At 43.8% G+C, this 26,455-nt stretch overlaps 1 protein-coding gene across 1 annotated transcript; it reads left to right on the plus strand.

Moving 5' to 3' along the window:
• Positions 1-712: 712 nt before the first annotated feature.
• LOC125899631 (aggrecan core protein-like) lies at positions 713-26,304 on the plus strand. Its single transcript, XM_049594082.1, has 19 exons — positions 713-797; positions 943-1,034; positions 1,395-1,686; positions 1,852-2,026; positions 3,031-3,158; positions 3,267-3,560; positions 4,610-4,912; positions 4,998-5,172; positions 5,253-5,380; positions 5,934-6,227; positions 6,312-6,410; positions 6,509-7,870; positions 11,691-11,768; positions 12,688-12,801; positions 15,488-15,646; positions 15,746-15,828; positions 19,387-19,531; positions 20,050-20,232; positions 20,340-26,304. Exons 1-19 carry the CDS (start codon positions 713-715, stop codon positions 20,417-20,419), a joined length of 4,269 nt encoding a protein of 1,422 aa, XP_049450039.1. The 3' UTR covers positions 20,420-26,304.
• Positions 26,305-26,455: the final 151 nt, after the last annotated feature.

A 26,455-nucleotide genomic window follows, 5' to 3' on the forward strand; every position in this document is an offset into this window, starting at 1 on the left:
GCTGAGTGTGGACACTTCCTGTATCTGTCCTTTCAAATTAAAGTCACTCATGCTCCAGTCATATAGGTTTGGATTTATTCTGACAAGGTGCAGCTTCTGATAGAGTTTCACTTTTTTTTCTGCGACTAAGTGACCAATGAAATCTAGCCAACTAATGTTTGGTTTTCTAGTAAAGTCCGTGAGTCAAGTCAAAATGACCGCAGACGGTGTGTTCGTTTGCTGCGACAGGTGCTCCGTCCGAGCCGAGCCTTCTGTTGCTTGCTGTATGTTTGTTATGTTCTTTATTTAATACCACTATTTTTTATTTTTTATTAACTACTGCACCTGAATGAGAAAATATTTTTATTTATATTTTTACTAAATAATTCAAAACAGAAATAGCATTAAATGGATTTTATGTGTAGCAGTGATTAAAACAAGAACAACATTAATATCCCATCATCAGTATGAGGTGATATTACAGGATACAGGTTATTTTCATAAGGCCTTTTTTTTAATCTATCTTATGAATATAACACTTCGAATCAAACAAGACACACAGACAAGAGGTGAAAGACGAAGAGACCTACACACTTCTAGCTTGGCCTTTTCTAAGCCAGGCACGTCCCACTGACACACCCTACTCCCTCATCCATCCTCCCCAATTCCACCTAAGAGAGACTGACGGTTGTGCTTTACTAATTTTCCCTGTTTAAATTTCAGGTGAAATATGATGAGGTGGATCGTGTTGCTGTCTGTGTGTCTACATGTCATCTCTGCGACGTTTGATTACATCTATGAGGAGCACTCCTTTATGGGTAAGGAAGGACACTTGTTTATTTATTAGATGGTCGAATCAGAGATGATAAAATCATTAGAGCTTAGTGTGTGTTATCCTCTCTTGGACGTGCTGTACATCACTGCTGTCTGCGGAGAGTACTCATCAGCTGACATCTTCCTCAGACCCGGAGGATGTGCTGAGTGTGAGCATTCCCCTGGAGGAACCACAGCGACCTCTACTGGGAGCAACCATCGTACTGCCATGTTACTTTGAGGTGAGTAATCATGAGCTTTAACTTCAGTTTGATCAGAAAAAGGCAGAGTGAAGACGTAGCTGGTGAAGACAGTCAAACATCCAGCGGCTAAAGAGACAGATATTTCCCTCAGGAGTTAATTAATCAGGTGGACAAAAACACAACTCCAAATAAGCTCTAATGTTGCTCTGTGTCTGCTGGATTTGTTAACAGGCGCCTGTTTGCCAACACGTTGGGATTAGTTTGTGTGGTACAAAGGTTTTAATAGTGTGAGTTCCTGTAGGAGTTGTAATACTTCCTTTCATTAGCTTCAGATTGTTTACACTGAGGAAACCCAGGAAACAAACTGGTGGTGAGAGGTGTTTGTTGTTTCCTGTGTAGGACCACACTGTCCCAGACCCCGGAGCCCCCACCATCGCTCCCCTCGCTCATCGCATCAAATGGAGCCTCGTCACCAAAGAAAAAGTCACGACTATCCTGGTGGCCTTGGAAGGAGAGGTGCGCATCAGTGAGAGCTACCTGGACAGAGTTCACCTGGTGGGATACCCCATGACCTCTACAGACGCCAGCATCAAGATATCTGAGCTGAGGTCCAGTGACTCGGGGGTCTTCCGCTGTGAGGTTCAGCACGGCATCGAGGACAGCCACGACACCGTCCACGTGCAGGTTCAAGGTATGAACATCTAAATATCAAGGATATAAGTTATTCATTTGTTTTGTAATATTTCATACTGTTTTCCTCTAGTTGGTCCAAAGTCCAAACATTTTCCATTCATCAAATTATTCATTGCTCACTTTTAATAAATTAATTCTCATTAAAGTTCTTGTTTGTCTCCAGGTATTGTGTTCCACTACCGGGCCATCATGGGACGCTACAGTTTGACTTTTGAGAAGGCGACAGCAGCATGTGCACAGAACAATGCGGTCATGGCTTCACCTGAGCAGCTTCAAGCAGCCTACGATGATGGATTCCACCAGTGTGACGCCGGCTGGCTGTCTGACCACACAGTCAGGTCGGTGTGTCACATGATGGGCAACAGCTGTTACTGCTACCTCCCTTTGACACAGAGCAACATGACGGAGTTGTATCTGAAATATGTTTTATTAATGCCCGAGGGGAAAGTCTATTTTTTTCTCAACTCAACTCAAATTTATTCACACTGCAGATTTAAAAACAAGTCACGTTGACCAAAGTGCTGTACAAAAGGAATAAATCGCTATAAACACACACACAAAAGGCAACATGACTGTCAGGTGCACAGCTCACATTTTTTCATTCATAGACACAACACACACAGGTACAGGTCAGAGAGAGACACATCAGGGGGACTCAAACACAACTAAATAAAAGTGGGTTTTGAGCCTGGACTTAAACGAGTCAGTGGAAGAGACAGATCTGATTGAGAAGGAGATGCTGTTCCACAGTTTGGGGGCAGACACAGCAAAGGCATGATCACCCCTGAGCTTGAATCGGGAGCCTGGGACAACCAGGAGCCCCAGGTCAGCTGACCTGAGGGACCTGGGGGTTGAATAGGGAGTTAGGAGGTCTGCGATGTAGGATAGGGCCAGACTGTTAAGGGTTTTGTACACAAACAGGAGAACCTTTAAGTCAATACTTAACTTTACATGCTGCCAGTGGAGAGAGGCTAACACAGGTGGGACAGAGAGGACTGACTAATGCAGGTGTACAGAGAGTTACAGTGGTCCAAACGGGAAGAGATGAGAGTGGATGACTATCTCCAGGTCTTCGAGGGAGAGAAATGGCTTACTGTGTAGTTTGAAAAAGCTAGCTTTTACCACTGCATTCATCTGAATGTCAAACTTACGCTATGACGTGCAGATGTAACATATCTGTGGTTTGCAGAAATGTTCAATGCAAACATTTTTTCTGGCGACTGGATTTGATTTGAGGGCAGCAGGGAGGATTTTCAAAATAATCTCTGTTTGCAAGTTCAAAATCTAATTTCGATACTGATGACACCAAAGCTTATTTCCATTTTACTGCTTATTTCCAAAGGTACCCGATCCGTGATCCGCGTGTGAACTGCTATGGTGACAAAGAGGATCTGCCCGGGGTCAGGACGTATGGAGTGAGAGACCTCAATGAGACGTATGATGTCTACTGCTTCGCTGAGAAGATGACAGGTACACTGCCATAATGTCTCTGCGTCTGATTGTTGTATGAATTCTCTTCTGTTTTCAGGTATCATTCTCATTCTTTAACCCTAAATGAATCTTTCTTACCTGACACAGGCAGAGTTTTCTACACCGCCTCAGCAGAAAAGTTCACCTTCTCTGAAGCCGTGGTGGCCTGCTCCAATCAGGGAGCTCAGCTAGCCTCCACAGGTCAGCTCTACCTGGCCTGGCAGGGCGGGATGGACGTCTGTAACGCCGGCTGGCTGGGAGACAGGAGCGTCCGCTACCCCATCAACATCCGTCGGCCGCAGTGTGGAGGGGGGCTGCTGGGGGTGCGAACTGTTTACCTCCACACCAACCAGACAGGATACCCACTTCCTGAATCCCGCTATGACGCCTTCTGCTACACAGGTGGGCCAACATTTAGACAAAGAATGGAGATGCAGAAAGCTGTTTTACTCATTATCAGATACACAAATATTTTCACCAAGAAGCAGATTCCTAAGAGACCATTTTAATCCAATCACCAGAAAAAAATTAAATGTTTCTGCAAACCATGGATATGTCACATTTGTATGTTATTATGTTGTGAATACATTGAAACTTTATATTTCATCAATACTGTGGCCAACATGTAATTAGGTTTAGGCACAAAAACAAACACCCGCTTTATGTGACACTCTCCCACCTGGAAATGTAGTTATGTCTCAGTTATAAACAAAGCTTTTGTTACACTATCCTGGCAAGAAATTAATCAATGTCACATGCACGTTGCTAAAAAACACCCATATTTGGTGCCCAAAAAAGCCGCTGGAAAAACAGCGATGGGTGGCTAAATAATACCCATGTTTGATGCCTATAAAGCTGCTTGTAAAACAGCGACCGATCACTAGAAAACACCCACATTTGATGCCCCAAAAGGTGCTCGTAAAACAGCAACCAATTGCTCATTTGATGCCTAAAAGCCACTTGTGAAAGAGCAAAGTGTCGCTAAATCATAACTAATTTTGTGGTCTGTAGCTTGGCATGCATGTCACCTAGGTGTTGTATTCGAATAGGTGTTGAATGCAGCAGATTCATGGTTTGCAGAAATGTAAAATTCCGACATTTTCTTCTGGCTACTGGGCTGACCACTGATAGTAAAAGGTTAAATAAATGAACACTGAATCTTAGTTAAGTCTACACTATCAAAAGTTTGGAATGCTCTTGAAAGGACCTGTGGGGGGATCCATTTTCTAAATCTAATCTTCGTTGTGTTCTCTCTTCTGTTAATGACTTGAGAACAGGTTTAAAAGGGTATTTCCAGCAAAAACTGCTGATAGTTGATAGTTGTAATAAAGTAAAATTCGGTGCTGTTTGAACAGAGACTATAACAAAAGAAGAAAGCCTAAGTTCGGACCCAACACCGTCACAGCTAAAGCAAAGATTTCTCGCTACCCTTTCTCCTCAATATCCTCCAGAGTCCCCTGATGAGGAAGGTTCGGGCATCATAGAGGAAGGAAGTGGCGTGCTGAGTGTTACGGCGGTGACGCAGAGCCCAGAGGTATTCTTCAGGAGGACGACCACAGAGAGTGAGGCGATCGGAGAGGTGGAGACTCAGCAGCCGACGGTGGTGGACTTCACCTACACAGAGAGCCCTACTGAGCTGCCGCTGCCTCAGCCACCAAACGTCACTGAGATCATCACTGACCTGATCGAGGCAGCCACCGCCCGGCCCGACACAGGCAGAGAGCTCAGCAGAGCCTTTGTGATTCCTCCCACTGGTCAGTGAAACTGGAGTGCTGATGCATGTTACAATAACTGTGACATCACATAGAGTATCCCAGATGATAATGTTTGTCTGTGCAGGTGTGGTCTTCCATTACCGCTCAGGCTCAGGCCGTTATGCCTTCACCTTCGTGGAGGCCCAGCTGGCCTGTCAGAGTGTCGGAGCCTCCATGGCCACGCCAGAGCAGCTGCAGGCGGCATATAAGGCTGGATATCACCAGTGTGACGCAGGATGGTTACTGGACCAGACCGTAAGGTAAATCTGAAGTATATTTTCAGAGCAGGGAGAGATTTGTGTCCCAAACACAGTACGCCATAATGATTGCTCTTTTTTAGGTATCCCATTGTTTCACCTCGAGAGAAGTGTGCTGGAGATCTGGGTGAGCAACCTGGAGTTCGGTCCTACGGTTTGAGGCCAGCAGATGAGAAATATGATGTGTACTGCTACATCGATGGGCTCAAAGGTAACAGTGTTTAGCTTGTAACATTAGACATTACTATGATATATATCCCAGAGACTTATCTGCAACTGAATTTAATCATGAACCAGATGCAGCCTAATCGCCAGAATAAGTGTTAGTGTCATATGTTTCTGCATACCACGGACAGATTACAGTTTTATGTTATGTAGCAGATACATTAAAGCTGTCGTTAACAGGTGGTTAGGGTTAGGCTTGGAAACCACTTGGTTATGGTAAGGAAAAAGATCATGTTTTGGCTTAAAATACACAGTTTTGAGGGCACTAGCCCAGCAGGAGTGCAGCGATGTCTTGGTAAAAACAGACGATATTTGTTGCACTATCCCACCAGAAAAGGCAGCAATATAACAGTAAAAGACAACTGCATCAATGTCTCTAAAAATCAATGTCTTTTTGCGACACTTTCCCGGCACAAAACGCAACGGTGTCTCAGTAAAAAGTCATCTCCTCTCATATCTTGACAGGAAATGCAGACATGGTTCTGTAAAAATCGATTGCCTTCTTTACCATCTTGACACCTCCCCTGTCTGCTCCACAGGTGAGGTTTTCCATGTGGGCTCTGCTGAGGGTTTCACCTATGATGAGGCTGCTTCCAGTTGTCACGAGCAGAACGCTGTACTGGCCTCCCCTGGAGAGCTCTACGTAGCCTGGAAAATGGGCTTTGACAAGTGCCGCACCGGCTGGCTAGTGGATGGCAGCGTCCGCTATCCTATCAACAACCCTCGCACTGAGTGTGGGTCCGGGAGATCAGGAGTGCACACTGTGCACGCTCACAACAACCAGACAGGCTTTCCTGGGCTTAACGACAGATTTGATGCGTACTGTTTCAGAGGTAAATGCTTGACTGTTATCTAATAGACTCATTCAGATATTTAGATCGTCATTCATTCATCATTTTCTTTTTGTGTTCTTTCAGCTGATATTCAGCTTATTGCAAATGAAACTGGACTGAACATCACGGATATCGAGGAGGCTCTCCTTAACTTAACATCAATTACTGATTTGCTGAGACCCGGTAAGCTGCATTTAAATCATCAACAAATTACTTTCTTACCTCTGCAAATGTCCCTTTTGTTTGCAATGTCCTTCAATCCTTTTTTTATATCCCTGTAGCTGTTCCTTCCATTGTCTCACCCATCCCTGTGGAGACTTCGGGATCTGGCTCAGGCTCTGCAGACTTTGGCTCAGGCTCTGCGGTTGATGGTTTCTCTGGAGGTCCTTCTGGGGACTTATGTGGTTCTGGGGACTTGTCTGCCTCTGGAGACCTGGCCGGCAGTGCAAGTGCTGAGCTGCCCAGTGGATCATCAGGTCTCGGCAGCGCAGATGCTTCTGGATCAGCTGTCAGTGGAGAAGGATCCGGCATCACTGTTGTTTTTTCGGGCATCGACAGCATTGTCTCTGGAGAGGGCTCCGCTTCAGGAGGATTCCAAGAAGTTGGAGAGGGAAGCGCAGAGATCCTTATCTTCCCCTCATCTGGAGCAGGCTCTGGAGTTCTCAGTGGTAGCGGGGACGTGTCTGGATCTGGTTTCGGCTCTGCAGAGAGCGGCTCCTCCACAGACAGCTCTGGGGGAAGTGGACAGTTTGTGGACTTTTCTGGGTTCAGTGGTTTCCCATCAGGATTCTCCTCAGGAAGTGCCAGCGGACAGTCAGGAGACCTTTCAGGAAGTGGAGACACTCAGATCTTATTGATAGATGGTGAACTGATCGATGCATCGTCCACCCCCACCACCCATAGGGAGTACGAGCTTGGTGGAGGCCAACTGGCATTCAGTGGCTCTGGAGACTTTTCTGGATCTGGGTTTCCCAGTGGCGATCTCAGCGGTTCAGCCTCTGGAAGTGGTTTTGGGTTCACCTCAGGTGTGACCTTTGTTGGGTCAGGGTTAACTGAGCTTACAGTGTCATCCTCTGGAGAGCAGGAGGCCTCTGGGTTTTTACTCTACAGCTCCGGGCAGGGAAGTGGTACACATTTGTCCGGATTTGGAAGCGAAACTTTCATCTCTGGGTCTGGATCAGGAATGTCTGGATCTGAGTCCTCAGCGAGCGGAGAAGAAAGTAGTGTTACGTTCTTGAGCGGGGATTTTTTGACAGAGGCATCTGGAGACGCTACACTGTCTATGGAGCTCGGACAGGGGTCAGTAGAGTACAGTGGAGAAGGAAGTGGTAGCAGCAGTGGCTTCTACTCTGGCAGCGGAGACACACACTCATCCACAGCCAGCGGCTTTTCTTCAGGCGCTTCCTCTGGAGATCTGCCACAGGTGGTGCTGTCCTCTCCATCCAGTGAGTGGGCACCGACAGAGAGCACCGCAGGAGCAGAGGAGGCCCGTAGTGGGGCTGAACTGTCAGAGACCCCTGGTGACATCTATGGGACTCCTCACCCTGTGCTCGCTCCTGCAGGACTGGCTGCTCCTCCCACTGCAGCTTCACCAGTCTCTGTACAGACACCAGGCACTGCTGAAGGAACTCACTCAGTGGAGGGTAAGTCAACATGTTCTTTATTTTCTGTCACTTGTTGTAAAATAATATGATATAATATGGCAATGTTCGATCAAACGTGAAGGGATGATGCATCCCCCTCAGTTGAGTCGGGCAAACAGACGCAGTCCAACTTACTTCCTCTGGCGTGCCAAGTTCGAGCTGCTGCTGGTCCGGGTCATTTCTGATATCAGCTCACTGGAAGCAGTGTCGGCAGCCAGGTTATATGGCCTGACTCTGGATTGTCATTCGTGCTGAGTTTCAGCCGAAGTCAAGCAACTGGACACAACTGAACTTGTTTCTTCCAGCGTGCCAAACTTGAGCTGAAGGTGGTCCAGGTCATTTTTGATAAGAGCATACTGAAGGCAGTATCGGCAGCCTGTATTGGGCCAGTTCTTTGGCCCGATTCTGGGGCTTCATTCATTCAAAGTCTCAGCTGAGTTGGGCAACGATTGGTGGTCCAGTTTATTTCTCCCAGCTTGTGGAATTAGGGTCAGTGCTGCCCGGCCCCGGCACGGTGATGGCAGTGTCGGCTGCTGAATTTGGTCAAGTTTATTTGGCCAGATTCTAGGGTGTCATTCATACAAAGTCTCAGTCAAGTTGGGCAATGGGTGAAAATCCGATTTATCTCTCCCGGCATGCTGAGTTTGGGCCAGGTCATTTTTGATAACAGCCCAGTGATGGCAGTGGTGGTAGCCGGTATTGGGTCCGTTTAATCAGCCCAGTTCTGGGGTGTCATTTATACAAAGTCTCAGCCAAGTTGGGAAACAGGCAGCAGTTCGATTTTTAGTTTATTTGGCCAGATTTTGGAGCGTCATTCATGCTGAGTCTCAGCTGATTTGGGAACTCCTTTTTAAAAATCCCTTAAAAAGACCAAACACAAATTGAGACCATGTCGTCCACCAAATGGCAACTTCAGTTACTTCCATTCTTCTACAGTCCATTGACCTGCATCTAGTTCCCTCAACAAAAGGAAAGTCAAACATTAATCCTGGACCACAAACGGCTAAATCATCTTCTCTAAATGACGTCTGCTCGCTTGTTTTGACTTCCTTCATTAAATGTTTTTAAAAACTTAAAGTACATGAATTTATCACAACATTTTGTATTTACAGCTCTCTCAAGTTCAGGCTTCAGTTTTAAACCAGCTTTACAGACATATTGGGTCATATATGAACAATCTGTACCACAAGGTCTGAGCAACAGCAACAGCAACAGAAACTGAGGGACATCTATGCAGCAAAACTAAAAACTGTAACTTGACAGAAGAAACAGAACTAAACTTTTAGTCACGTTGCTCTTTGTGTGTAAATGCACACAGCACCTTTCTTAATGTGGAGTCTGACAGCAGGTCTGCTCTGACCTTGTTCACATTTTACAGAATGTCATTTATATTTTCTGCATCAATGATGGATTATTTCACCCACTCACAACCCATCAGCCCGTCCCTGTGTGTAACAATCAGATTGTACATGTGTTGTGAACCCGCCGATGTAGGAGCGTCTTATTATCTGAATAATGTGCCCTTTAAGTTGCAGGAAAATGCTGCACCATTCTGACTAAAGAACAGGTTTTTGTTGGTTAATGGCGCAGTCACTTTGTGCTGCCTTAAACAGCCATGTGTCTATAATGCGTCAGACTACGACTCATTTTAAGACCTATGTGCCCATAGACGCACGAATGGGCACAGGTGCATTTGCTTCTAATGCAGCGTGGGCGCTGGCGGTGATAATGACAGCTGAGTCAGTCTGAAACTAGCGATGACATTTTTGCTGCCTTGAGCCGGATGTAAGTCAGAGCCCCTGAAGTGTTAAACAAAGCTACTGTTTCTTGATTCTGCATCAGCTTTAACATGATTGACACATCAAATTAAGGAGAGAGGCTGACTCGTCAATTTGTCCTCAGAGTTGAATTTCTGGCAGCTTTTTATCATTGAATCGACAACACTAACAAAACACAAACCTACTGTACTGCATGAAAGCTCCAGTGTGTAGGATTCAAGCAGGATATATTGGCAAAATATAAGGTAAGTATGTTAACTTTAGTGTATAATCACCTGAAAATAAGAATAGTTGTTCTTCTTTACCTTAGACTGAACTGTTTATATCTACATAGGGAGCTCATCCACATTGTTTCACCACCATGTTTCTACTGTAGCCAAGAAAAACACTGATTTGTAACATGTTTTTTATTCAGTGTTTTTACTGCTTTAAATCATTGGGTCAATTATCATTTTGGAGAGGAAGTGACCTTTGTGGATAATTCAGCTCCCAGTAAAAACCTCCTCAACAATCAATACTGAAGGAATTCTAACTAGGAGTTTCAGCTGGTTGCAATCTGCAATCTTCACCACTAAATCACTCTAAGGGCTCATTTATGCTCAGTGTTAGATACAAGGACAGACCTGGAGCCTTTTGTCCATATACTGTTTCATTTTGTCCATATTTGTGCACGTTTCCTGAAGGCTTACGTATACAAATGAAACGGAGCAGCACCACCAGAGATCATGGAGGCAGTGTAGCACAGTTCAAGTAAGATACGGCTGTAGGAGGTGACAAAGAAACTTAAATAATGGCGGAACAGAACAAATTGATAGTATAATGAAAAGAATTCTCCATCCACATGACAGGATGCACAGACCACCGCCGCACACAACACTGCCTCCATTTAAAAGGTACAATATTACGACCTCCTCCACCGTCGCCTTGTTTCTTGTTGTGTGAAAGTTTTGACTCCCCCCTCTAGTGCCATCTGTTCGCTGTATCTATAGCCCTTTTTAAGAATTGTGCAAATTTGCAGGAAAGCCCAATCAGTCTTTTTTCAGCATTGGCAGTATAAAAACAAAATCGGGGAGTGCAGCAAAATGCCGCCTACCTACTTTTGTTTATACAGAATGTGCCTTTTTCGGGGCAATGGGGGGCGTGAGCAAGTAACAAAACGTGTAGCTCAGCATGTGACGTAAACAGTGGCGTGGGAGGGAAGCCGCGGCTGGTCAGTCCTTCGGCGATTCTCTCGTAAGTCGGCCCGTTCTTCACCGTCCCCGTCATCTGACGGTTAATGGCCTCTTCGTTTGTGAGGACAAGGAGGGCGCACAATTCCTTGACTCCCCAGTTGCTCATCTTTACAGTGTCTGTCAGGTTTGTGTTTCCCTCTTGCTACTAGCTGCTCGCTAATTCCTGCTACAGCTGTTTCCTGTTTATCCATCACCAATGGCTCGCACGTGCGGCGTCATCAACAGCTCCTCCCACAAGTCATCAACAGCCCCTCCTGTTGCAGAAGGCCGCCTTGTTCGCTTAAACCAAAAAGGGTTCCACCAATATGTCTACCCTACGAGGCGGAAAATTGGGCACCTCGGATCAACTCACCAATCCGGCTCTGTGTGTCTAAACGCTCGCAGCTTGCCGGCAAAACGGCCCGACATTCACCAAAAACCTGGCAGTGTAAAAGGGGCTAATGTCAACATAAAGGAGTGTGAAGGCAGTGAGGTTTACAGTGTTTGAACTGGACAGATCCATTTTCATATGTAAAGGGAGTTTAAATGAGCTTTACATTTTACACACTGTTCCTTTAAAAGCACAAACACTATTGTAACTTGACAGAAGTAATCACAGCACCACTGCTATGATTACACTTGTGAGACAGATGCATCACTTTTATAATAACATTATTTTTTTATGATAATTGGAGGGATGATGCGTTCAGGTTTCACCCTCAGAAAGGCCACAATGACCAGCACCTCAGTTCAGATGGAACTTGGAAGATCAAAGCGTCTCTCTTTGAAAGAAGTATTGATGTATGTAACTGATTGCACCTGTTTTTCCAGGTGGTTTAAACCCATGTGAGCCCAGCCCCTGTGGTGCTGCCTCATGCACAGTAGAGGATGGTGTTGCTGTCTGCCACGGTGAGTCCCAAAACTGCTGCAAGTGCCATTTATTTACTCTTCACCTTCTTTCTCTAAAACTGCTGAATTCAAATTGTGTGATGATGATTTGGTTTAACAAGTCGTGTTTCTGTGTTTGTCTTTGTTTTGAGCACTTTGCATGTTTTATGTTGTTGCTCTGCATTCTGTTTATTAATGAGCCTGTCGGTTGTGTTTTCAGATACACATTGAAATTATTGTGATTATATTTATGAATCAGACTTACCAAAAATCTGTTTTCTCTCCCTGCTGTTCTGTCCTGATGTGTTTTGCATCATATCTTTTGTGTTCCTCCGATTTCCTCGTGTTCATCTCGTCTGTGTCTGGCTGTGGGTCTCTGTGTTTGTGCAGCAGATTGAATTTTTGGGTGCTTGTCAAATATGTATCAGCTCTGCTCTGGGGTTGCGCAGCCTCTGTGTCACACGCGTTATCACAATTGTCTTCAGCCTGTATGTTGTTTTTGGTTTGCTGTGCCAGTACGCCGCCTCCGCTCTGCTGTATGCACGCTCAACCCGAGGCAACATATGTGCTTTCTGGCATCATATGGCTGCTCTCATCCTGCTGGAATCTGAATACTGATCTTCTGCTGCAACCAACCGCAGATTCAAACATAAACTTACTGCAGATACTACAGTTATTAGATCTAATATATATATATGTCAGTATATATCATCCTGATTTGGTGACCTGAAAGACTTTTCAAACACAAAGTTACATAGATGATGATTGAGTGTGCAGTAAGTTTAATTTGCATCAGAGGTTGCAGCATTGTTCAGTAACGTGTCAGTCCTGAGGTGTGATAGTCCTCCTATCACAGCTTCACCTCCCTCACCTTGCTGGCCATCCTCCCATCCCCACCCCACGCTGAAACAGTAGTGTCAACCCGCCCCCTTTCTTGCAGAGGTAGATGTGTGCCATCCCAACCCTTGTGCCAATGGAGCCACCTGTGTGGAGAGTGCAGACTCTTACAAATGCTTATGCCTGCCCAGCTACGGAGGGGAACGCTGTGAGATCGGTATGAGATCAGCTTCAGCTAATAAATACTAACAACAGCCTCAAAAACAATTCAAGAGACAGAGATGCTAAATATCAACAGCTGGTAGCATCATTAGTCACTGCTGCTCATCCTGTGATGTCCTAATTTGGCTGGGGGCCCTGTTTTCCTATCAGTGACTGAAAGATCAGTTCATATGACCTTGTGAACACAGGAATGACCCCTTGACAAGCTGCCAAAGTGATGAGCATGTGGTGCTAGTAGAGCAATACTTGAAAGAGTTTGAAGGGATTTCAGGTTATGTTTGAAACAGCTGTTCCAGACCAGCATATCCATGTGAAGTAGTTAACCAAAAGTGGTTACTTGTTACTTGAAAAAATGCTTGCTGCCCCTTTTTAGTGTTACCAGGCAACCACCCCATCACCTCCTTATCATGTAATCAATCTACCATTTATATTTTATTTTATTTTATTTTATTTTATCCTGTTTCACAGTAATTAGTTGCTGTTTTCTATCGAGACGGTGGTAACTGAAGTTTGTAAAGTCGTATAGCTCTGGGTATCCAGCAACCGCTACCACCAGTTTCTCCTCCATTGTTTACCAACTGTAAACTCGTTGTCATAACCACCACAGAAGGCCCGTCTCTCAGATCATCCCATTGGACAATGGGAGAAAAGTAGAGATGACGTGAGGCACTTTTGTGCTCAGAGTGGAACTCAAGGAGTTCAGAGTGCTCAATCACCAGGCACCTAGAGCACAGAAATGTGAGGCGTGTGGCAACGTAAAAACAGCGAGCAAAAATCTTAATTCTCATTAAAAACTTTTACAAAAAGCTGCTAAAACACTTTCTGTGTGATCGGGGCCTTAAACGACCACTCACGACTGCTTCGTTGTTTAACCCCATCAGCGCATTGATCACATGATTGCAGCCTTTCGAACTATGTGGGATATGTACGAATTTCGGTGCATTATTTTTCATAGGAAAACATATCAACAGTTTGTGAGAACAGTCTGATAAGTGCCATGTTAGAATGCAAAGAGATTAAATTGAAAAGCCCAAATGCAGGATGTATTCTTACGAGTAACAGCCCCACAGGGTGAACCGTTAAAGACACTGTGGGACAATTTATTTGATATAAAGTACTTCCAACTACTCCATAGCCACTGGTAGCTTTGTCACCTTCTACCTACGCCAGTCCTCAATGCCTATGTGCAGTTTCACATAGATTGACCACGTCAGTGAGTAGAAAAACGTGGGACAGACAGAATGACTGACTGACAGAATGACACACTGACAGTTTCTGTGATTATGTACAGCATACCATACCATGACTTAGTCATACCAAACATTAGAAACAACACCAACATTGGTCCACAGGGGGAGCCACAGCGATCGGTCACATTTTAGCCATTTTGAAGCATTATTCTGTTGTTATAGCGCCACCCAGTTGCCAATTAGAGTTAAATTTCTCCAGTCACCTTGAGGCGTCCTGTTCTACATATCTACCAAGTTTAGTAAAAATCCATATGGCGGTTAGGCCTAGATAAGAAATGAGCTCTCTAGCGCCCCCATTTTGTTTGATGGGCTCAATAATGGAGGGGTCCCCTCAGATTATGTGTGGTCATATGCCTACAAAGTTGCGTGGTGATGGGTGAAACCCTTGAGATGTTCTACACCTTTATGTGATGAGCCACGCCCTCCGCAATATTCATTGCCTTATAGAAGCTCAGTTTTAGGAAGTTTTCCAACTTTTGCCAAGAGGGAACTTTAGATATTGCTCCCTAGATTATGTTCACCCAGTTTCATGCAGATCGCTCAAACTTAAGATAACAGCTGTTCTTAAAGGGCATTTTTCAACCTGGACCCTATCTTTTCATGCTGTGTGTCTAAGTGATGTGTGGGAACAACAGTTTTTGGAGCCTATCTCAGCTGACACTGGGCAAGAGGCAGGGTACATCCTGGACAGGTCGCCAGACTATCACAGTGCTGACAGGGAACCATTCACACTCACATTCACAAAATTGACAGCTGTCCCAGTTCACCAGTTAAGAGTCTGGTCTTCTTGTTCCCATGACTCAGCTAGACACAAAATTACAGGAAAATAGGATCCAGGTTGAAAAATATTGGAGTTCCCCTGTGAGGTGTGTTCACACAGAAAGTTATTTGAGTGAACTGACCCTTTAAATAAAGTCATTGAGGTGGAGCAATGAATGAATAAATGAAGCCTTTGACTGTCAGTAAAAGAGGAAAAAAATATAAATTCATAATTCCATTACTGTTTTGCCAGCTCTCCCTCCTGAAGTGACGCATTAAGTGTAATTTTCCATCTGCGTTGGAGCGTTTCTTTTGTACGTCAGGATGGAAACACTGTCCATCGTCAGACTGGTGCTGGATGCCAGACCGACTGAGAGCATCTCTGTGGGAAAATACACTGACTCAGAGCTCTGAACATGCAAAACTGAAACACTACATGGGTTGTGAACAATATCAAGCACTTTATCAGCTGCTCACACAGACGGCAGAGAGAATGATAAGAATACAGAAACGCTTCTCATCATCAGATGCTGTGCTTTAAGTTTTCCAACCCATTCGTAGTTTCAGAGGCTTAAAATGAAAAATATACTAAACCATACTGAATGTGTTAAGATCAAAGTGCTGGAGGTCAGACAGTGAAAGAATGTTGACTCTCTGGTGTTGCGGCTGCAGATGAGCAGCAGTGTGAAGACGGTTGGACTAAGTTTCAGGGGAACTGCTACCTGCACTTCTCTGACAGAGAGGTGTGGCTGGACGCAGAGCAGCGCTGCCGGGACCTGAACGCCCACCTGGTCAGCATCATCACCCCTGAGGAGCAGGACTTTGTCAACTGTGAGTGCTTTGTGTGTGTGTGTGTGTGTGTGTGTGTGTGTGTGTGTGTGTGTGTGTGAGAGAGATGAAAATAAAGTCTCAAGACTTTTTCTCCCACAGCTAACGCACAGGACTACCAGTGGATCGGGCTGAATGATAAGACAGTAGAGAATGACTTCCGCTGGACAGACGGCACTCCTCTGGTGAGTGAAGACTTCACACTGGTGTGTTGTTCCTGTTACAGGCCGGGGAAATAAAAGTATAGTACGGGGTAGTGTGGTGGTTTGCAACCTGGTTCATTTGTAACCCTGTAAAGGTTCAGTGTGCAGGATTTAGGGGGATTTAGTGGCATCTAGTGGTGAGGAGTGAAGATTGCAACCAGCTGAAACTTCTCCCGGTTAGAATTCACTCAGGGTTGTTCAGGAGGTTTTTACCAGAAGCCGAAATATCCAAAGAGTTCTCCTCATCTTCAAAACAAACCGACCAGGTGATTTAAACGAGTAAAAGTACAAATCAGTGTTCTTCAGATGGGTTTTAACTTGCAAAAATGCAAAAATGTGAAAAGACGAATGGCCCTTTCTAAAGCCAGTGTTTGGGGCGTCTGCTCTGGGCTGCAGCAGAAACATGGTGATCTCTGTTGATATGTTTTTGTTACCAGGTGAGGGGGCTGTCCCTCCCGCCAGTTATCAATGACCAAATTGTGGAGTGTTGACACTTCTCATTTCCTTGGCACCACCATGTGCCACACTGTGAAGCAGGAGACCAACACCAGTCATATAATTAACAAGACCCACCAGAGGCTTTATTTTATGCACCAACTTTAAAACTGTGGTGTGACAGAGGAGGTGATGCTGCTCTGCTGCAGAGTTTCCTCGCCCTCTCAGTCAGTGTGGTATGACAACACATCGGCCCCACAGTTAGAAGAGCTGTACGCACAGCTTCTAGGATCACGTACCAGACGTAAGTTGCAGACAGTCTGACTGTCTCACCCTGCTAGCTTCTTCTTCAACCCCCCCGAAAGGAGAATCCAGTTTCAGATGTACAACATCTCGCCTCAGGTAGAGAACATATCCTCAGGCTGTTCTCTACCTGAACTCTGAAGCACAAACACCTGTAATATTAGCCAACAAGCACTTTATATGTATGTACACAGCAGCAACAAGAGCTTTAAAAAAGAAATAAATGTGGTAGTACAGCGAAGTTTAGGGCTTCATCTTCATCATAATATGTATGTTTGTGTGTGTAAACTGTTTTTGCTTTTCTTATTTTACATCTTTTACTTACTTTCGTGTGTACGTGATTTTTTTTTCAAGAGTTGCACTCAAGTAAATTCATATCAACTGTGCTGACACATCAGTAGAGCATTGAAATGAATACTGGATGGTACAGAAATGTAAAATGACACACAAAGACACACAACACAACTACAAAGAGATGCAAAACAACCATAAAAAGAGAGTAGAGACACAGAATGACTACAAACAGACACAAAATTACTAAAAAGAGATCAAACTAACTAAGGAGAGACATTATGACCACAAAAAAGCACAAAGATACCACACATAGATGCAGAACAACGAAAAGGGAAGAGACTACAGAGACATAAAATGACTAAAAAGAGATCCAAAACAACTACAGAGAGCTATAAGGGGACCACAAAAAGACATAAAACTACCACAAATAGATGCAAAATGACCACAAAGAAATGCAAAATGTACATGTCTGTCACCAGGGGCCTGTAGCCTGATAATCCTTCTGTGCCTCAGGGATGTGAAGATATAAGATTACTCAGTGCTTCTTTTAAAAAACTGGCAGAAACATGCTGTTTGCCATCCTGTCTCGTTGTCTTGACTGGTAGATCTAATTTTAGACCCCCATCAGTGGACCTGAGCCTCAGGTTGGGAACCACTGGAGCACTGTATTATAGAATAGCGGATCATAGTGAAGGTCAATGTTGTGTTGTGACCTGAAGTCCTGATCCACTCGCCTTGGTTCTCAGTGGGTATTCTCTTCAGTGGATAGAGCAGGGAAACTGACCCATCACAAAAACATCAACACAAAATATTTTCCCCACGGGCTTTAATTGTTCTGTAGTGACATGCATGTAACTTTGCACTAGAGACACGATGTTGGAAGCACTTGTGAGAAGAGGTTGTCTGAGCAGGTGAAATACGCTGTCATGCCAAAACAAGCACCAAAATAGCACCACACCATCTGATTTACATAAACACAACCTCAGCTGCACCTCGCCACCCACCTGGGTTTATTTAAAGCCACGAAATTACCAAACAGGTGTGTGAACATAAAGAAACTGTGACTTCATACAAGGTGTTTGGAAAGCTGAGCCAGGTTTAACTTGAATTTCAGTAGCCAAGAACAGTAGCCAAGAACAGACAAACCAAACACTGACTCTAGATAGGGACTAGAGCTGCCGCCCCAACTAACTATTTTCCTAGTGGACCAACAGTCGTCATCAGGGTCCATCAGTGGACTAGTCTCCTGCATGTTTCTGATATTGCTGCAATGATGAAATGATATATTTTGGTGGTTTGAGTTGAAGGTGTGAGAAAGAATAGTATCAGTAACATTGTTAACACTGTGCTACATTACAGAGAAATACAAACCGTACTAATGAACCTTCATTAATATAGGCCTATATTTTATCTCCAAGTGCACGTCACACACTGAGCGAGCCACCTGTTAATGACGCTGTGGGCTAATGGGCATGTAGCTACTTCCATGTTTCAGATGATACGTCATGTTTGTAGTCGACCAATGAAGATGAGTTTACATATCACCTTGGGTTCGTCCTTCACCTTCTCAAAATGATCCCACACTTTGGATTTCCTGCCCGACATGTTATTAACTAGCCTGTGGAATAACCGCAGGTACCAGCCCTGGAAATTAACCTGACTCCTGTCTGACTGCTGAGCGTGGACACTTCCTGTGTCTGTCCTTTCAAATTAAAGTCCCACATGGTCCAGTCATATAGGTTTGGATTTATTTTGACAAGGCGCAGCTTTCACCTTTTTTTTTTTTTTTTTTTTTTCTGTGACTAGGCGACCAATGAAATCTTGCAGACTAATGACCTTTCTGGTTAACTAACGTTTGGTCTAATATTAGGGGGCAGCCCTAATAGGGACATTCACAGCCTCCGTATTAAGCAGCATCTCAGTGATGAGAGAATCCGAAAAATTAAAAAGTAGGATGGCACTTAATCACCCTAAATCTTACACACTGGACTTTTAAAGGCGTTCATAATGATAGTGACTTTGCTATTCTTAGACCAGCTGACAACAGGCATTTTCAGTCCAAAGAGTTTTAGGACTGTTTCAGTTTTTTGGGAAGGCGCTCCCCGAGAACTACATGCCTTCAAGGGGAGGCATGTAGCTTTGTCTCTGAAATAGGAGATAAAAAATTCCGCTAAACATGATTCTCCCTAGTTTTTGTGGTGTGAACACAACAGAGGAGCAGGGACTCACCTTATTTCAAAGCAATGTTTCCATTAGTAGTTGAGATTTGGTCGGACATACTGACAGTAAAAAACAAATGGTGGTATCATCAATGGTGTTGTACGGGATAAGTCTGACAAAGTGTAGCTGTGGTGTAGCTTGATAAAAAGTATGTTTCACATGGTAAAGTGGCAGAGTAATAGACAGTAAGCGATCCAAATGTAAAGTTGTTGTTGTCCCTCTTACCTGTCCTCTGTGTCTGCGTTCACCTCGTAGTAAAGTATGTTTTTACTTCCTGCTCTTCTTCAGCAATACGAGAACTGGAGGCCGAACCAGCCGGATAATTACTTCAACTCTGGAGAAGACTGTGTGGTGATGATCTGGCACGAGAACGGCCAGTGGAACGACGTGCCCTGCAACTACCACCTGCCGTTTACCTGCAAGAAAGGCCCAGGTATGTTAGTTCACACTTGACATCTGAAACAAAGGCTTTTAAGTTGTGTCAGTCTATTAGCAGGGAGTCCACACAAAAGATTTAGTTAAAACAAACACAATTTATTAAACTAAGATGAACTCAGATAACCAATGGAGTGTGTAGGTCAGCAAAGTCAGTGATGACATCCATACATGGATGTGTGTCACGTGTGTTGTGGAGGTGTTGAAGGTACAAACCTACAAGCAGTGATGCAGGGTGGATGTCAGCTGTAGGAAGGGAGAGAGCAGGTGAAAACATGAGGCAGCTTTTATACCCTGAAGGCCCAGGTGAGCTTGATCAAGGCAACAACCCTCACATGTCAGCCTGCCTGATGAGGTTGGCCAGAACATCCTACAAGACAGTGGGAGGGGCGTCACACATATGGCTAACATATGGTATGTAGGCTGGATAACACCAGTGCTCCTTGTACTGAAAATACCGTGTCAGTGGACACATGGTCTGATGCGACGCCCTGTGGCTTCTGGTTCTGTCCTCAGTGTCCTGTGGCTCCCCGCCAGAGGTGGAGAATGCCCACATGTTTGGTAACAAGAGGGAGGAATACCCTGTCAACTCCATCATCAGGTATCAGTGCAACCCAGGGTTCACACAGCGCCACCCTCCTGTGGTTCGCTGTAAAGCAGACGGACAGTGGGAGAAACCTCAGGTGGAATGTACTGACGGTGAGTCTGCAGGGACTCCCTGTTATTCATTCACCTTGGGGCGCGTTTATAGAAAAACCTCCCTGACAGGTTTGACTCACTCGCTTTGTGTTTCTCCCTCGCCGCAGTGAAAGCCAGAAGAAGACGACAGCGGAGGAGCAGCAGGAGTCCAGGAGCCAGCAGCAAGCAGGTGGATCTTCCATTTTAGTGAAGATGATTTGAAGGGTTAAACTGTTGGAAGGCTTCGTCGTGGTCCCACCCCCTGTCCCACATAATATATTTTAATTATATATAATAATTTTATTGCTCTGAGTTTGTTTTTATCACGTGTATTGTAATATAATTGTGTTTGGTGAAATCATCGCTGGGACTGTTTGTTCCACATGAGTTTTATAGAAGGCAGCATCTGTCTGGTTCACTGTTGTCTGCTGGAGATGGTTGGTGGACGTTAACACGTTAGGATCTGCTGTCAGACGGGTTTATGGTGTGAGACGTCAAGTTATATGTTTGTATAGTTTATCATTATATTTGACAGCAGGGGGAGATGCTCCTTTGGTGAAGGTAAAGGAAATTACTGGTGTTTTTAAAGGTCACATCAGTCATCCCAGTGCCCCATGGCTTCAGTTCTTCCTGCTGGTTTCTGAAATCAGTCAGCGTAGTTAAAAGGATCATTTTTCCTCCTTCAGATGAAGCTGTTTTCTGTCGTTTCTTCCTGTAATACAGCATGAAATACAACTTCCACAGCGCGAGACAATCCTTTACAGGAAACAAGAACAGCCGTGCTTGCAATTTGTTTTTCTTGTAAATACCGTTATCCCAAAATCACAAGTTAATTATTTTGCTTTCGTGAGAAAACAGGCTTTGTTATTTTAAAAAAAACCAGGATAGTCAGCCCCTGATCATGAGACAACAAAAGGTTGTTTCCTCTTATTATTTATAGGGCCCCGTCTTACACTCAGTGCAAAGTGACACGCAGCACAGCGCATCATTGCTAGTTTCAGACCGACACAGGTGTCATTTTCACGGCCAGCACCCACGCTGCATAAAAAACAAATGAATTTGTGCCCATCTGTGTGTCCATAAGCGTGTAGGTCTTAAAATGAGGTGTGCTCAGGAACATTGTTGGTGTGTTGCTGTATTTAAGGAGCAGAAAATGACTGATCCATTGACCAACAAAAACCTGATCTTAAGTCAGAACAGTGCAGCATTTTCCTGCTATTTAAAAGGCGCTTTATTCAGATAGTAAGAAGCTCTTACAGAGGCAGGTTCACAACACACATACACTCTGCTTGTTACACACACAGACGCATGGATGAAATGATACATCAATAATGATGTAAATAGAAAAAAGTAATTGCAAGCACAGCCGTTCTCAGCTTCTGTATAATGCAGGAAACACTGTTAAAACTTTGACATTTGAAAAACGCCTGGAGGAATCCATCTTTAAGATTATTGGATTTGATTAAGATTATTTCACACCTCGTAAGTGGTTTTATTGGTCAGTTTAACTGGTCAAAATAACCTCCCTAGATGAGTGGAAACAAGAGCAGCCCAGTTGGCATTGTACATTTCTGCAAACCAAAAATACGTTTGCAGGTTTGATATGTATCATAGCGAGTCATTGCTGTGTTTTCGGCTGTTTATTAGGCACCAATCGGTGGTGCTTCTCAGGGACCCATGGCTGTTCTTTTACAGTGAGGACAGTGCCATAAAATGCAGTTGTTTTTCACAGAGACATTGCAGCATTTCCCGGAAGGATTTTGTCCTAAAAAATGGGTACTTTAAGACAAAACATGAGCTTTTTCTAACATTAACCGAATGCTTTTAACCAAAGTGTTGGCTAAAAGTAAAGGAACATAGTTTTACCTGCAGCATAATAACAAACAAATTTATACGTGGTTTGCAGAAATGTACAGTGCCAGCATTTTTCTGTGCAGCTGGGTTGCGTCTGTTACAGTAAACAGTGGTTGAAAGCAGAGACTTTTGGTCAATGTGAACACAAAACCTTTTATTTATTGACTTCACACAGAGTCTCTGCTGGACTGAGCCAGTAGTTGTTATACACTATAATGTTCAGTCCTGTTATGAGACGACAGCAGCATCAGACACACAGCAGGCTGAATAAACTTCTTCTAACTGCATTTCTCATATTTAATCTGCAGAGAAACTTCTTGTCACCCCTCAGTTTGTCATGTCGGCTGGTTTGAGTTTTCTGTGTGTTTTAGTTGTCATCATCTTCCACGAGGCTGTGCGGTGCACAGTGTGTCTGTGGGACAGTTTAATGAAGCTTCATGTTTGTATCCTCAGAGGAAATAACCTCACTGTAAAACATTACAGTGTGAAACGCCTGATGTTGTTGTTGACTGCTTTCATTTGTGCACTTGTTTTGTATCATAGTTGCTGTATCGGGGGCTGTGCCTCCTTCATACTGTACATGCTGTCACCTGCTGCATGATAAACCAAAGACTGAGATTCAATTTACACGCTGTACATGTGTCTGCTGTGGCCCCATTCACTCACTGACTTAAAGAAACGGTCTCTGTTTTTCTGATTGTCAACACATCACATTAAAGGGGCAGTCTGTGATTCTCATCCAAAGTCTGCCAGCTGTCTGTTCTGTGTGTCTGCTGAAAAAATTACACAGCCCAGCTCTGTAAATGGGAAACAAACAATGTGTCTCGGAGCGAGCTGCACAACACTTACCTGGCTACTCTTCCTCTTTCACACTGTCGCCAACAGAGATACACCATGATACTGAAGTAACATCACAGATATTACCTTGCCAACTGACCTATGGCTAAGCCACGCCCCCCAACTGATGATTTTTGGGGACATAACGATCAGATGTCATTGAGAGGTAACCAAAAGGGCCTAAACTACGCATTGGAGGGATATATTCATCATTTTATTGTTGAGAAGGTCGATGAAAAGCTTAAATTACAAGCCAAAATTTACAGGTCACAGTGTACGCTTGTGAACCGCATCTGGTTGCCGTCACCATCAAAGACAACAAGTTAAAGTGCCACTGAAGTTAAGGTTTTTGGCTCAGAATATGAGAAAAGGATAACGGCCTTTTTACCATCTTTACCAAGAGTGTCTCTCCGTTAGTTTGGTGCTACAGTATTTACACTGAATCATTCAGCATAACGTTTGCCAACCTTTGTTATCTCTGCCATTACAGATAAGTTAATGAAGCTAAGCTCCAGAAGTTAACGTTAGCTTAACTAGAGCCCTTTGGACAACAGCTAACAATGATGTACCATCACCAAAGTACAAAACTAGAACAAAATAGGCTAATGAACTCCCAGCAAACAAGGTGACATGATGAACAACGCAGCTAGGAGCTAACGTTAGGCTAACTTTAGCTAACGTTAGCTAGAGATGTTAAAGATAACTTTATATTTCTTTCCAGCAAAGTGACAATATGTTGCCTCAAACACAATGTTGACTTACCTTAGAACAGATGTAGACATCATTGTTAATCTTATTCATGTTGAGTTGATGTTGTGGTCTAACGTTACCACACAACTTTATCCAAAGGAGACACTTTTCTCGCTTGAGATGTGGTTTAAAGTGTAAAAATACACCTGGTCGCCCAGCCTCTCAGGATACCTTGTGTCAGAGTTGCATGTACCCCATGCACACCGTTTGACCATTTTTAAACTTCAAATCTCAGAAAAAGCTCATAAAACCGAACAAACTGACTTTCTGTAATGCATTTCAATGGACGTCCAGGCAGAGAATGTCCCAGTGTATGGGGATGGCTATACGCACTGTGATTGGCTTATCGCGTTTGAGGGCGGGGCTTAGCCACAGGTCAATTCACTGACTCCACCTTTAAAAGACCCAAACCTACAATTAATATATCTATTAACGATGTAGTGTGTATCTAACAGGTGTAGTGTGTATCTAACAGGTGTAGTGTGTGTATCTGCTGACTGATAGATCTTCTTCCTCTGTGCCATAGAGCTCTATTGTTGTTAAAAAAAAACCATTAACGAGCCGTACTGTTGCACTGGGTGATGTTCCTTCGTTACCAACCCAATATGTTGGCACTGTTTCTGAAAAACAAAGATACATTACATTTGCACGTCAGTATGTAACGGCTGTAGACACAACATTTTTCAACGACATTGTGTGGCTAAGTTTAGACACAAAAAACACTCGGTTACAGTCAGGAACAGATCATGTTTTGGCCTTACATACACAGTTAGGAGACACAATCTCCACTGGAAAACTGATGGATGGCTAAAAACAACCAATTTTGTTGTTTGTTGATCTGGAATAGTTTCAGCTTAAAACACAAAGTTTTGGCGCACGTTAAGAAAAAAGCTTTTTGTGACTTCTGCGAGCCAAGCCGGCTACTTCTGCTTTAACGTTCCGTTAAAACTTGAATCACAATAAAATGATTTAATCGTGCAGCTCTTCTAGATTTTTCAAATGTTATTGGACTAAATGAATAAAATTCTTCTGGGTGAAATGAGTCATTTTGAAGGGTTTGAGATGCTCAAAAGAATTTATCCACTGATTATTGGATGATTTTTGGGCCACAAGGCATCACGTGATGTTGTAATAATACTCAGTACGTGTCCATGCACAGTGAAGTGGAGCTACGTTTATAGCTTGCCATCTAACTGGCCTACTGTCCTTGTCCCAGTATACAAGCACGGGAGGGGAATCCATTTATTGAGCCAAGTATGTGCGACTCCTCTACGATAGGTGGAGATATGCCCCCTTTCAGCTTGTTAGTATTGGACCTTTTTCCTGTTGACCTATTACGTCACAGACCAAACAATGGACAAACAAGTTAGCTACGGTTAGCTAGCAGCTAACTGCTACCATGGTGGACAACTTTACAGCTCTGTACATTTGGTGCGTCCAAAAAGTCACGGCTCTGGATGTAGATTTCTCCATGTTGTTACCGGCTTCTTCTTCTCTTACACATTTAATGCTATTGGACTTCCGGGTCAAAGCCCGGGGCGGAAACTGTGGAGCATGCTCAGAGCGCCTCGGCCAGTTTGGGTCTGACTGACTGTATACATGCAGGAGTCACATGATCTGGGTGTGTTAGTCCCACTGTGACAAATTTCACTGCAGGACCATTTCACTCACACTGACATGTTTAAATTTTAAAATTTAAAAGAAAGTTTTAAGTCGGACTTAAACAATAAATCGATTTTCTCTAACATCATGTGAACATATTGACAGTTTGGCCAATACAAAAATCGGGCTCAAAGCCTGACTCTCCTCCTGGAGGCCCAAAATATCCTGTTTGGGGGCACAATCCTCGCAGGAAACACAGCGATGTCACAGATTGCTATAAAACACCCATGTGTGATGTCTAAACAGATACCGGAAAAACAGCAGTGACTGCTAAATGGTGTCACGCTGTCCATTGTGCCTTCCACCTCCTGATGACAGTCAGCACATATGACACTTTAGAAACGTTGATATGATATGTATGAAATGTGCAAATGTAACGGAATTCTGGTTTGTAAAAATGTACAATGCCAACATTTTCTTCTGGCGACTGGGCTGTTATTTCCAGGAACACCCACACCATTGACTCAATCCCACATATATCGTCCTCAAATACTCACTGGAGCACCAAATGCAGACACCTAATAGGCCCAGTAGAGTTTCCTTCTGTTTGTTTGATAAAAGCTACAGCAAGCAGCTGTTTGAGGAAATTATTGAGACTCTTTAAAAAAAAAAAAAAAAAAAATATTTGTGACCTGCTCTTAAAGATGTGTGTCTTCAGTGTAACAGACGGGGAAGTCAGAAAGTATTAAGAGACAAACAATTGGTTGGTTTTGGCCTTTCTGTTGTTGACAATACTGAACATTAAACCAGATCAAATCATTGAAATGTTGTCAGCTCAAATGCAAATTCAAACATCATGTTAATCTGAGGACAAAACAAACTGATATAAATCAGATAAATAATATATGATTTAAGAGAGACACATATTTGTACCTCATCCTCACATGATATCTTCCTCTTGTTTGATGTTTTATGAAACCAAAGTGCAGAATAAACTCTGAATGTTTGTACTCACATCAATCATTGCCAAATAAAAACTCTTTGGTTGTGTGATGGCTTCAGGTGTTTCCTATAACTTACCTGAGGACGCTATGTTTATGAGAAACTTATGTAATCAACAGAGTGCAGAGATCAGTCGCTCCTCCATCATTCCAGGAGGGTCACCGCCCAGGTGTTCCAGGTACAGACAACAAGCAGGTCT

This window comes from Epinephelus fuscoguttatus, linkage group LG2 (genome assembly GCF_011397635.1).
Source record: "Epinephelus fuscoguttatus linkage group LG2, E.fuscoguttatus.final_Chr_v1".
In the NCBI taxonomy this organism is placed as follows: Eukaryota; Metazoa; Chordata; class Actinopteri; order Perciformes; family Serranidae; genus Epinephelus; species Epinephelus fuscoguttatus.